Source organism: Lynx rufus, unplaced genomic scaffold (assembly GCF_022079265.1).
Source record: "Lynx rufus isolate CCGP_SWC_20201006 ecotype Redwood Valley unplaced genomic scaffold, mLynRuf1.p SCAF_6, whole genome shotgun sequence".
NCBI classification, from domain to species: domain Eukaryota; kingdom Metazoa; phylum Chordata; class Mammalia; order Carnivora; family Felidae; genus Lynx; species Lynx rufus.
The window spans coordinates 59,022,260-59,034,215 of NW_025814878.1; the positions used below are offsets into that span (position 1 = coordinate 59,022,260).

General features: G+C 39.0%; 1 protein-coding gene across 1 annotated transcript; it reads left to right on the forward strand.

Moving 5' to 3' along the window:
* The first annotated feature begins 404 nt into the window (after positions 1 to 404).
* Positions 405 to 7,890, forward strand: NDUFAF4 (NADH:ubiquinone oxidoreductase complex assembly factor 4). The gene is made up of 3 exons (XM_047102252.1): positions 405 to 582; positions 1,085 to 1,188; positions 5,826 to 7,890. Exons 1-3 carry the CDS (start codon positions 447 to 449, stop codon positions 6,111 to 6,113), a joined length of 528 nt encoding a protein of 175 aa, XP_046958208.1. The 5' UTR covers positions 405 to 446; the 3' UTR covers positions 6,114 to 7,890.
* Positions 7,891 to 11,956: the final 4,066 nt, after the last annotated feature.

The window sequence follows — 11,956 nt, forward strand, 5'->3', positions numbered from 1 at the left end:
CTCTACTCAGCCTGCAACTTTGAAATCACGTGGAAAGCTTGGACCAACGCCGGTCATTAGAATTAAATCAGAAAGTCTGGGGGGAGGTCAGGCCTGGTACGGTTTTAAAGCTTCTCTCCCGACTTCCCAACTTGCATGGTTGAGAACAGACGTGGGTCTCAGCTTAGGCCGGGGCCCCTCCCGAGGCCCCTCCCCCCGGAAGCAGCCAAAGGCGGTCGCAAGCCTCCCATCCCGAAGGGAGGCGCTCGCTAGGACACACTCAGGGCGGAGACGCGGCGTGCGCCCTCCCGACCGCTAGGGGGCGAACGGCGCGCTTTGACGCCGATTTTTCGGCAATGGGCCGGATCGACCCCACGCGTGCGCATGCTCGATGCGTCCAGGAGGGCGCCGGTGCCGGTGACTTCCCACGTGTGGTGTGAACCCAGAGCGCATCATGTTGTGAGGAGATGGGGGCTGCTGTGTCTCGCGCAATCAGGAATTTCAACCTAGAGAACCGGGCGGAACGGGAAATCAGCAAAATGAAGCCCTCTCCCGCTCCCAGGCACCCCTCCACTAAGAGCCTGCTGCGAGAGCAGATGAGCCGTAAGTGGTGCAAGGGGGCGTTTGGACTCCGCGCTCGGGGTCCCGGGGCGGGCTTGGGGGTTCCACGCCCGTGGATCTTGGTCCAGTGGCGGGGGTGACCGGGGTTGGCCGCAGTGACTTGTCAGCCGAGCGCGGTAAGGTGAATCCCCCAGGCCGGTGACATTGAGACTGTCCCATTGCGCCCTCGGTGGAGTGGCGGCTCCGCCCATTTCGAAGTTGCGGAGGTGGCGGCCGCTATCCCGGCCGTACTGGCCCTCGGAGGCTTTTATCTTGAGGTCCGGAATCCGAGTCAGAAGTTCCTCGGAAGTGCTCTCTAGGGGTCTTCATAGAACGGTGGACGCCGGGCCTGACCTAGCATTTTGATTTACATGTACAATATTTCCTATATTGTCCGAGTGATTGTTCATTAAGCAAAAAATTAAAAGTGGCTGCCTTGTGTTAAATGTTAGGATCTTAGAGGGAATTTTCTTTGGGTTTAATATCGTGACATTCTTTTTCTTAGACCATCCAGAAATTAAGGGAGAAGTTGCTAGAAAAGATGACAAACTGCTGTCCTTCCTAAGAGATGTGTATGTTGATTCCAAAGATCCTGTGTCTTCTGTGAAGGTAATGTGTGTTTTAATTCAGCAGATAAGTAATTGAACCTTTTTGTGTTCCAGGGAAACGAACAAGAGAAGTGTGGTAGGTAGTGAAAGAGAGTGAGCGTTCTGCCTGTTTAAAACTGTCAATGTAGTTGTGACCAATGTACAGGGCATTGGCAAAACTTAAGCTCAGTGGCGATATTATTTCACAATTTGTAGGATTTTGTAAGGTACTTCCAGTGATTGTCATTTGAAGAGGAGAGCTTTAATACTATTTTCTCATCTTTAAGTGGGTTGAGTTTTGTCCCAATCTCAGGGATTCCTTTAGTGTTGTGTTGTTGGTGTTTTGTTTTTTAAAGATATATTCAGACGGGAAACGTAAAAATTGGGAGTTTATGGAATACATTGGGAATGGGAACCTATATGTAAGATCTATATATAAATACAGTGCACAAGTGCTTTGTATGTATATGAACAAAACAGACTTAGTCCTTGCTCTCAGTGCTTATAATATTGTGAAGGACACAGACATTAAACAGATGAGCAACCATAAGTACATAATTACTGATACGACTGTGACAGAGAAGTATAGGCACTGTGAGTCTACAGAGGGACCTGTTTGTGATTGGACAACCAAGGGTGGTTTCTGAGAAAGGGACATTTAAGCTCAGGCCTGAGGGATGAACCTGAGTTAACTAGATGAGTTTGTTGGGGCAGGAAGGATCTAAGTAGGGGGAAGAGTGGGATTGAAGGAGAGGAAAGTGCCAATGACAACTCCCAGCTATTTTTCCATTCGAAAATTCTCTGGTCCTCTCTGTTTAGATTGGTAATACTGTTTGCACAGATACACTTATTAATGTAATTTTCATTAGATAAGCAAAATAAAACTGATGTAAAATAAGGTTTGTGAATTGTTGCATGTAATAGCAATTATAGGGCTCATTTATCACCAGATGTTCCTGTAAAAAAGATGGAAGGGTTGATGTTCATTTTTTGTGTGTTAAATACTTCCAACAATAACAGGTGTTGAATAATACTTCTGACTGCTGTTTCTCTCATGCTATACTAAATCATGCATTAAAAAACTGGCCCTTGGGGAGTGAAAAAAATTTAAGCTTTTATGAATACAGTTACATAGATACAATACACAAGGAGATATATGGTCGTATTAAAATTTGGGGGAAAAGTCTAAAAAGACTCGAATGACAATGAAAAACAGGTTGAAGTACCTATTTATGTTTTGCCCCTTTTTCTCTTTTGGGTAATTCATAGTTTTCTTAACGATTTGTGATGTTTGTAGACATTAGTGATACTGTGTATATATCAATTTTATTAAAAAAAATTTTTTTTTAATGTTTATTTATTTTAAGGAAGAGAGATAGTGCAAGCAGGGAAGGGGCAGAGAGAGAGGGAGACGCAGAATCTGAAGCAGGCTCCAGGCTGTGAGCCGTCAGCACAGAGCCTGATGTGGGACTCGAACTCAAGAACTGTGGGATCATGACCTGAGCTGAAGTCAGATGCTTAACCAACTGAGCCACCCCAGCGCCCGGTGACTTTTTTGTGTTTATTTTTGAGAGAGACAGCACATGCCAGTGCACGCACCTGCACAAGCCAGGGAGGGACAGAGAATCCAAAGCAGACTCTGTGTTGACAGCAGTTAGCATGTTGCCGGGTTTGAACTCATGAACCGTGAGACTGTGACTTGAGCTGAAGTTGGATGCTGAACCAACTGAGCCACCCAGGCGCCCCTTTTGTCTGGCTTTTTAACTTAATATTGCTATTCAAAATTCTGTCAAATATGTTAGTCTTTTTGTTTTTCGTGGTATTGGAAGTCTGGACTCACTCCAACATAAAAGCAGTTTATCCTGCTGTTATGACTGTATATTTTCTGTTAAAATCTTTGTTTTACATAAAGATTACAGTGGTGTGTGGAGATCTTTTCAACTGGATGGCCAGTTGTCTAACTATAATTTATTGAATAACCAAGTCTTTTCTCCACTCACTTAAAATACTAATATATGCAAGTTTGTTTCTGGATTCATCAGTTCTACCTGCTTTTCTATTTCGATACTAGGATCATACTATATTAATTAATGGAAGTTTGTAATGTGTCTTGATATCTGTTACAGCCTTCTATCCCACACTACTCCCCAAAAGTTTCATGACTCTTGTCACACTTTTTTTCCAGATGAACTTGAGAATCAAATGGTCAGGTTCTTTAGTAAGTCTGATTTGAATTTTTAGTGTAATTGAATTGGAATGTACAGGTTAATTTGAGAATTAACATCTTTGTATTACTCAGCTTTGGGGGGATAGAGGGAAGGTTGCTACCATAGGATCTTTTTTCAACCTAAGGTTTTTAACTATTGCCAATTTGCAGAAAGTGAGTGATTTTTGTATTACAGCTACCCACATTGCAAGGTTATTTCTATTAGTTTTTCTGTTTGTTGTATTATTTTTCTGAAGATTCTCTCATATCAGCATAGAATTAGTTTTCTCATAACGTGTACTACTACATTTATTGTGTTTGTAGCATTAACATAGCAGTGAAAATTAGTATTCTATCCTGCTGTTTCCTTAAGTAGGGTGTCTTTAATGTTTCAGCCTTAATTATAATAAAGTGATATGGTTTCTGATTAAAAATACTTTTTTCACATTTGGGACTTTTTTATTGTTAATTTGCTCAGAGTTTTTTGTTTGCTTTGTTTTTTCTTTTAATCAAGAGAGGATGTTGAATTTTCAGATACTGTTTCAGTGTCATAATATTTTAGTATTTAATATTAAACAGAAGGGAAATTGAATAAAAATGTATATCGAGTGGAAGAAGGATTACCTGGGAAAGTTAAGAGAAAGTTAAGAAAGATAAGAGAAGCTTTGAATTTTGGAAAGTGAAGAAGTTCGGATGAATATTTCAGGCCAGAGTTACAATATAGAGGTAGAAGAGTATTATGCCTTCCGGAACCAGTTAGACTTCATTACAGTCAGGGGAAAGTGTGAGCAATAAATTTGGGAGAATTGAGATAGGATGGAGGTAATAGGGACCCAATCATGAAGATCCTTATTTGTCTTGCTAAGAAATTTGGGTTTTATCTTGAGGACAGTGGAATGTCATTGAAGAGTTTCTTATCTGATTGGCTTCATAATGGGCTGGAAGGGAATAAAATGCATTTTATCTAATCAAAGGAGACCAGTCCGGAGGCTTTTGTAGTAGTGCCCACAGGAGACTTTGGCTTGAACTAGGGTGATGTAGTGACCAGGAGAGAAGTGAATGTGTTCAAGAGGGACTTAGAAGTCATTATCAACAGGATTTGGTCATTGATTGGATGTAATGCATGAGGGAGAGGGAGATGTCAGGTATAATATGACATAACAAACGCTTTAAGTTTTGGAATGAGATACAGAGGGAAGTGATATTGGTCACTGAGATAGAAAATATGGGATAGAATTGGATTTTCAGAGGAAAGGGGTAATTTCAGTTTTAGACATATTGATTTTGAGGTGCTTGTAGATAATCCAAGTAAAGATGCCCTTTACACATTTGGGAATTTGGATCTGTAAGTAAGGAGAAAGGTCTAGGTTTGAGATCAGCTTGGAAAGTTATTAACACATAAGTAATAATGGAAGTCTAGGGTGTGTGGGGGATTACTGTAGTAGAATGTGAAGACTGAAAAGAGGGCTTGGGCCAGAACTGGGAGCACACTAACCTTCAGGGGGCAGCTGAAGAGGAAAAAGTCCACAATAACAAAGGACCCACTAGAGAGACAGATGGAAAACTAGGAAAAGGAATGGCATGGAAACCAAGGGGAAGGTTATTATGGTCAATGGCATCAGATCTATAGTGAGTATACTTGAAGCCTGAAAAGTGTCTTCTGCATTAAGATCTAATCTAATCCTGGATCAGAGATCACAAATACCATCTTTAAAGCTTAACTAGAGAAAACGAAACTGGCCATAAACAAAGTGTTGTTCTGGGTTTGGTGGGCATTTTTCAAAGATAGTGACTATGGCATTTTTATATTTTGACCAAACAGCAGCAGTAGGCAGGGTACAATTGAAAGAAAAAGGAAAAGGGAATGATTGGCAAGGCCAGGTAATGAATGAAATACAGGGCACAGCACAAGGATTATACTTGGATGGGACAGACAGATGGAAAGATGGGTGTACGTAGGTTGGGTTTTTTTTTATTATGTTTGTGTATTAGTTTATTTTCTCTCAAGAGGCAAAATCCCTAGCATATTTGAATTCATTTAAGGTGTTTGGAGGTATTGAATATGAAATAAAAAACTAGGAAACAGAATGGAGATTATCAAGTAAGTTATTAGGGCAGCATCAGAATTCTGCCCTCCTAAAACAGATTTAATCTAATCAATTCATTTTTGTTATTTTAATATGCATGAAATAATGTGATGAGTGGATGGTAGGCAATTGATTGTTATTTTGTAGAACTACCTAGATTTCTTAATGATGATTGAGCTGTAGTTATAAAATAGTGATTTGCAAAAGTGCTGTTGAATGTGTGGGTCATTGTAATGAGAAAGCCTAGTTTGGAGAAGCATATGTAGCATTAATTTGAAGAATAGTGGAGATTTGAGAAGCATGAAAGTAGATGTCACATCTTTTCTCTCATCTTGAAAGCTCTTTGTTTTTGTTTTTTGATACTAGGTAACAGATGCTGGAAAACGTCAAGAGCCAAAGGAGTTCAGATTGGTAAAAGGCCAAGACTTTAACATGATGAGTATTAAGAACATTCCCAAAGGCAAAATTTCCATTGTAGAGGCATTGACACTTCTCAATAATCATAAACTTTATCCAGAAACGTGGACTGCTGAGAAAATAGCAGAAGAATACTGTCTGGAACAGAAAGATGTAAAATCCCTTCTCAAATATTTTGTTACTTTTGAAGTCAAAATCATCCCTCCTGAAGACAAGAAAGCAATACCATCAAAATGAAGAAAATGTTGAAATTACTTTTCCTATATGTATTCCCCAAACCCATGCCCTGTTTAGTTTCTCATTTAGTTTCAAATTACTGAATGTTTAAAGCTCCCTCCTTGGGAGAGCATACTATTTATTGAGCTCTGCTGAATTTTCAGGATTGCTGGTAGAATGAATTTTGTTTTCTTGTAAAGTTTAATTCGGTTTAGGCATATGTTCGTGTGTAATATCAGCAGGACTAATCACATGTATACATTTATTATAAATAAAAAAGTTAAAGTGTAATTTTAGCACATCATATCATCAGCTTTTAAATTGATCATATGATCTCTTGGGAAATGCCCTGTATCTCCCTCATTTAACATTCAAAGTTTTGCCATCCAATTTAGGTGATTAATTTATTCTTCCTATGGAATTGTGAAAGTAAGAGTTTTCCTACCTTTTGTGACTATATTGTTAGGGTAAGGGAGACTTGACAGTGAGGTAGGATAACAGTATTTCCCAAATGAAAGCAGACAGGAAAGTGGACACAAAATCAATAGAAAGTACATTTTTATTATTATAGGGAGTAACAGTGAGGACTTCTCTTGTTTTGAATTGGTTTTATGTATGGAATAACTTCTTAAAATTATAAAAAGGAATTGATATTTATGAAATTTTAGCAGTCTCTGTTTTGACAAACGGGTAAATCCAGAAGCTTTCAGAGAAGCAGGCAGTCGTGAGAGCTTTCTGGAAAAGTAACTTCTCTGGATTTAATAGAGAAATAACAAGAAAATTGTGAAGAATGGTTAAATCAAAGAACCATGGTAAATGAAATTTGGTGATGAATTATATGTATGTTTTCTCATTTAAATGCTGGTTGAAGGAAGAGAGAAAAAATTGCAAGAAGCGTGAAATGTGATTATTGGAAAGGACCTGGGAAATTGCTGCTTCGTCAATTGAACTAACTTATGAGTACAGTGTGTATTGGCACTAGGGTCTTGAGTGAGGTTATGTAAGTTTAGCTCTGTCATATTACCACCCGTGGGATCTTGGGTAGATTGTGTAGCCTCTTGGAGACTGAATTTTCTCTAAACAATGAACAAAATGCTGCCTTATTTAACTCTAATGATTACCGTGAACATAAATAACAATAAAGGACTGGACAAATAGGACTTGTTTTTTGCAGTTAAGAACAGAGAGCTGGGGAGGTTTCATGACCTATTTAGGCTTATTCTCTAGTTTATGACATAGCCATGTCCAAAATCTAGGTTTTCAGATTCCTAGTGTTATGTTTTTTCTGGTGGGCCAAAAAGAAGCATATTTCAAAAGAGCAGGAAGTGTAAGTTACAGGAATATTGGAAATGTGGTAAGAAAAATTCCAGGTTATCTGTGTCCTTCTGAAGGAATACAGACATGCACTACTTCCCAGGGATTCCCTTGGGAATGGTATGGAAGATGCTGAGGAATTCAGCATGGTGACGGAAGAAAGCATTTGCAATGCTGAAAAGAGAAAAATGGGCTGAGATGGGAAATTTTAAGCTTGTTTTCAACTGCAGGTTCATTACGTGAATAAACTGTACCTTGTTTATATTTGGTTCAAAAGTGTTCTTTTAAGAAAACAACTGTATAAAATTGCATTTCAAAATCAATCCGTCCACAAAACTGTTTTCCTTTATCAAATAAAGGTCAATACTTGAATTACAAATACTGCTATTTCTGAGCCATCTTCCCTATTCAGATCTACTACACACTGTGGTTAGACGTATGTAAATCTGGCTGTTATATGGTGTCACAAGATAAAATAAAGTACTCCCATATCTTTCATTGGCCTCGTACTACTTTTTATTATATGTAGGAGAGCACGAGTAGTAGTGGTGTCACAGAAAGCATGGACTTTAGATTTAGAAAACCTGGGTGTAGATCTCAGCATCACCACTATCCGATAATATCTTAAAAGCAGTGACTGTGCTAGGCACTGATCTCGGTGCTTTACATTTACTAACTTGCTTGATATTTACCATAGGCAGGGAGAGAAGTACTGTTTATCATATTTTACAGAGGAAATTGAAGCACAGAGATCTAAAATAACTTTTCAAAGATTAGTAAGTGTTGGAACCTGGATTTAAACCTTAGTAGTAGATTATTTTCAAAATCTTGTGCTCCTAAATGTTTTACTGTGTTGCCTCTTTGGGATTGTAAGAATTAAGTGGTGGCATTCAAGGTGCAGGACTACTCGGTGCCCACCGTATATGAGAAACATGTCTGGGCCCTCTTTGCTATGATAGACTGGTTTAGTAAGTCTGAAAGATGCCTTTGTTGATGGCTTCTAGATCGGGGGGTGGGGGGGTGGGGGGTGTTTTTAAAAATATTTAATGACTAGTATGGCAGCATTAAAAAATATTTAATGTCCAGTGTGTGCTGACCATCTGTGGAGATAAAATAGTTGCAGTGTCTGGGTCTAAAGTTTATTGTGAAAAAAAAAAAAAAAAATGAAGCAACAGGAGATAGAGGGTAGCTTTGAAGGAGAGAAGCTTTCCAGGTATGAAAAAGGGAGGAGGGAAAGAATTCCTGGGGATGAAAAGACTTGGGGTTAGTCAGGAGAGGAGGCTGGAAGTTTAATCATAGGGTGGGGAGGAGAACAGGTCCAGAGAGCCCATAAAACAAAAGCTGCCAAAGTAGGTACATTCGGTAAAGCTCTATGATAAACAGGGTTACCATATAATTTATTGCCCAAACTGGGACACTTGAGAGTGAAAAGGGCACCGATTACATTAGAACAATAGGGACAATAGCATAAACTAGAATATTTTAGGTAAGCTAGGATGTATAGTCATCCTAACCACAAAAGGCATTAATGGAGGTCTTGAAGGCCATCTCACCAATGACCCCTATCTGTGCCAGAGGGCTCTGATTGGCCCCAACTAATGCTTGTACATGGACATTCCCTCCATATCTACTCCAAGCCCTTAAAACACCCATAATCCCAAAAAGAGGAGGGTAGAGCCCTGGACAATTAGTGATTAGGAAGCTTCTGTACCCATAACTGGGTACCCAACACTGAACGTATAGAACTGAAGCAGTTCGAAGCACCCTGAATTGGGGCAGTGCTTTAAGACAGTTTGTCGGGTACAAGTTGAAAATATATAAGAAATGAGCACACATAAAGGGTTAAAATAGTTTTATGCATCTTAAGTAGCCATCTTTATAGTAGCTACTCTATCTTACTTGTCCTGACAAAGACCGATCCATTAAATACTTAGAAGGAATATCTATCCATTTGTTTATCTGAATATTCCATATCTTCTGCTTTAGGAAGAAATAGGCCTGAATTACTCGTTAGGAGAAATGATGAAATATCAGAAGCACTTAGATCTAAATCCCTATATAAAAACCAAAGCAGAGCATTTGGGTCACTAATTCCATGGTCTTTCTTTGCCATTGTCTGTGCTCCAACAGAACTATGTCTCAGGAATACCTGTGAGGAGAATGGTAGAAGAGGAGCTCACCAGTTAAAAGAACAGTATCCTGAACAGACACGATGCTCTGTAATTTTTTAGTGTGTTGATGTGAAGTATATAGTTGGTGATACCAAAATTGCTTCCTCCTTGCTTCCTGTGGGGAAAAAAAAGCAACAGGTAGGTCATTAGAAAGATGAATAATTTTGGAACAAGAATTTAGTCAAAATGGGATAAGCCAGTACTTGGGGGTTGAGTAGGAATGCCTGAAATGAAAGGAAATAGCAGTGTACAGTCTTGAGCAGGAAGATTTCTTGGTTGCATGGGAGAATATAACCTTTGGAAGAGTTCATCTACTTTTGAAAGAGGAAAACCACAACAATGCCACCTGACTGGGGATATACTCTGAGTATGGCTCCAAAGCAAGTAAACGAATAAAAAGACCTATGTGAAGTGAAAGATTGATTACTGACAGCCACAGCTGGAAACAGAGGGGGCCACTGAGGAAACAAATAAACAATAGTTTTATTTATTTCTAAAATAAGCCTCAGGCCTTTCTCTTATTTCAGAAAGGTAAATATTGATTAAATCTAATACATGTATGTTTGGTAGTAAAAATTCCATTTAGAGCCAAATTTTTCTTTAAATGTCTTACTGCATTTTGAGGTAAGCATAATACAAATCGTCCAATAATTGAGTTATGTAGTGAGGATTATTACTTTCATTTTAGAATGATCTATAACTCCCTTTCATTTTTCAGTGATGATCACTACACAACAGCGTATTTTTGTATGATATTTAAATTTTATTTTTTTTATTTTTTCAATATATGACATTATAATCTCACCTGTCTTTATATGGATTGATGAGCATATAAACAGATGCTGCTTTTTAATTACCCAAATAAAAAACAATACAAATGGGCTCCCACTTATTATATAGATTATTATTGGTATAGGAAAACCCTTGCATAGAATATTCAATTCTCATTAACTCTATTCATCGTTCCTTAGGCCATCATCCATTCATTATTCAATCATTTCTGTATGCCAGTGCTGGTCCATAACTGATTCTATTAGTTCAGATAAGAAGCTTAGAAATGGAAAAATCACTTAAAGTTTGTCTTCTAGAAAGAAGTGAGAGGAAGGGAAAGAGGGAAAGTGGAGGAAGAGCGAGAGAGGCAGAGAGAGAGAGAGAGAGAGGGGATGAGAGAATGGGAAACTATTTTTTGCTTTATAAGAATCCCAGAAATACATCATCAAAGCAAAATGAGTACCTTTTCTCCTCTTAGGTTATTTTTTTGTTGCATCTTTTCCCTTTATTGGTGGCCCTGGTGCTTCTGGAGGAATAGCAAAAGCTAAGATAAAAGATTTTTTGAAGGACTAGATGTAAAAGATTATAAAGCCTCAAAACAGCATCCTTAATGAGACCTTTAAATATTTAGGTTGACACATTCTATTTTTTAAGAGACCCGCTTTTAGGTAGGTCAAATGTATGACCCAGTTCTGAATGTAGATATGAGATTAATAGTATGATTTTTTTTTAATGTTCTCTGCTTGCTCAAGTCATTTATTAAGCCAAAAGAAGACATTTAAACTTTGCTTAATGGTTGTTTTTTTTTTTTTTTCAGTGTACTGTTACTTATTTTGAAAGAGCTATAGAGAGAGCAACTGGGGAAGAGCAGAGAGAGAGGAAGACAGAGGACCAAGAAGGCTCCATGCTGTCAACACAGAACCCAACGTGGGGCTCAAACTCGAACTGTGAGATCAGGACCTGAGCCAAAATCAAGAGTTGGACGCTTAACCGACTGAGCCACCCAGGTGTCCCTGCTTAATAGTTTTTTAAAAGTGGCTTTTCAAGTCATTTGAATCAGTCAGTAATTACATCAATAATATTGCTAATTGTTCATTCACCACAAACACTTATCAATCTATCTACGGTGTGTCAGTTACTATTCTTTTTTTTTTTTTTTAATTTTTTTTTTCAACGTTTATTTATTTTTGGGACAGAGAGAGACAGAGCATGAACGGGGGAGGGGCAGAGAGAGAGGGAGACACAGAATTGGAAACAGGCTCCAGGCTCTGAGCCATCAGCCCAGAGCCCGACGCGGGGCTCGAACTCACGGACCGCAAGATCGTGACCTGGCTGAAGTCGGACGCTTAACCGACTGCGCCACCCAGGCGCCCCGTCAGTTACTATTCTAGAAGCTGGGGGATGCAGCAGGGAAGATGAAGTTTTACACAGCTTACAGTTTCACAATGTTGGCTGCTATTTCAGTTATCTGTTGTTTTTGCTCCACAGCAAACCATCTCAAAATCTAGCAGCTTAAAACAACAGTTTGTTATTGTCTCTCATGGTTTTGTGGATTGTTGGAGCTTAGCTGGGTGTTTCTGCCCTGGGTTCTCATGTAGAGACATGGCC

Bases quoted from the DNA above. Each gene is read 5' to 3' on its own strand.
- NDUFAF4 (XM_047102252.1), top strand. From the start codon at position 447: ATGGGGGCTGCTGTGTCTCGCGCAATCAGGAATTTCAACCTAGAGAAC. The intron at 583-1,084 runs GTAAGTGGTGCA...TCTTTTTCTTAG, and splicing joins GCTGCGAGAGCAGATGAGCC to ACCATCCAGAAATTAAGGGA. The intron at 1,189-5,825 runs GTAATGTGTGTT...TTTTGATACTAG, and splicing joins ATCCTGTGTCTTCTGTGAAG to GTAACAGATGCTGGAAAACG.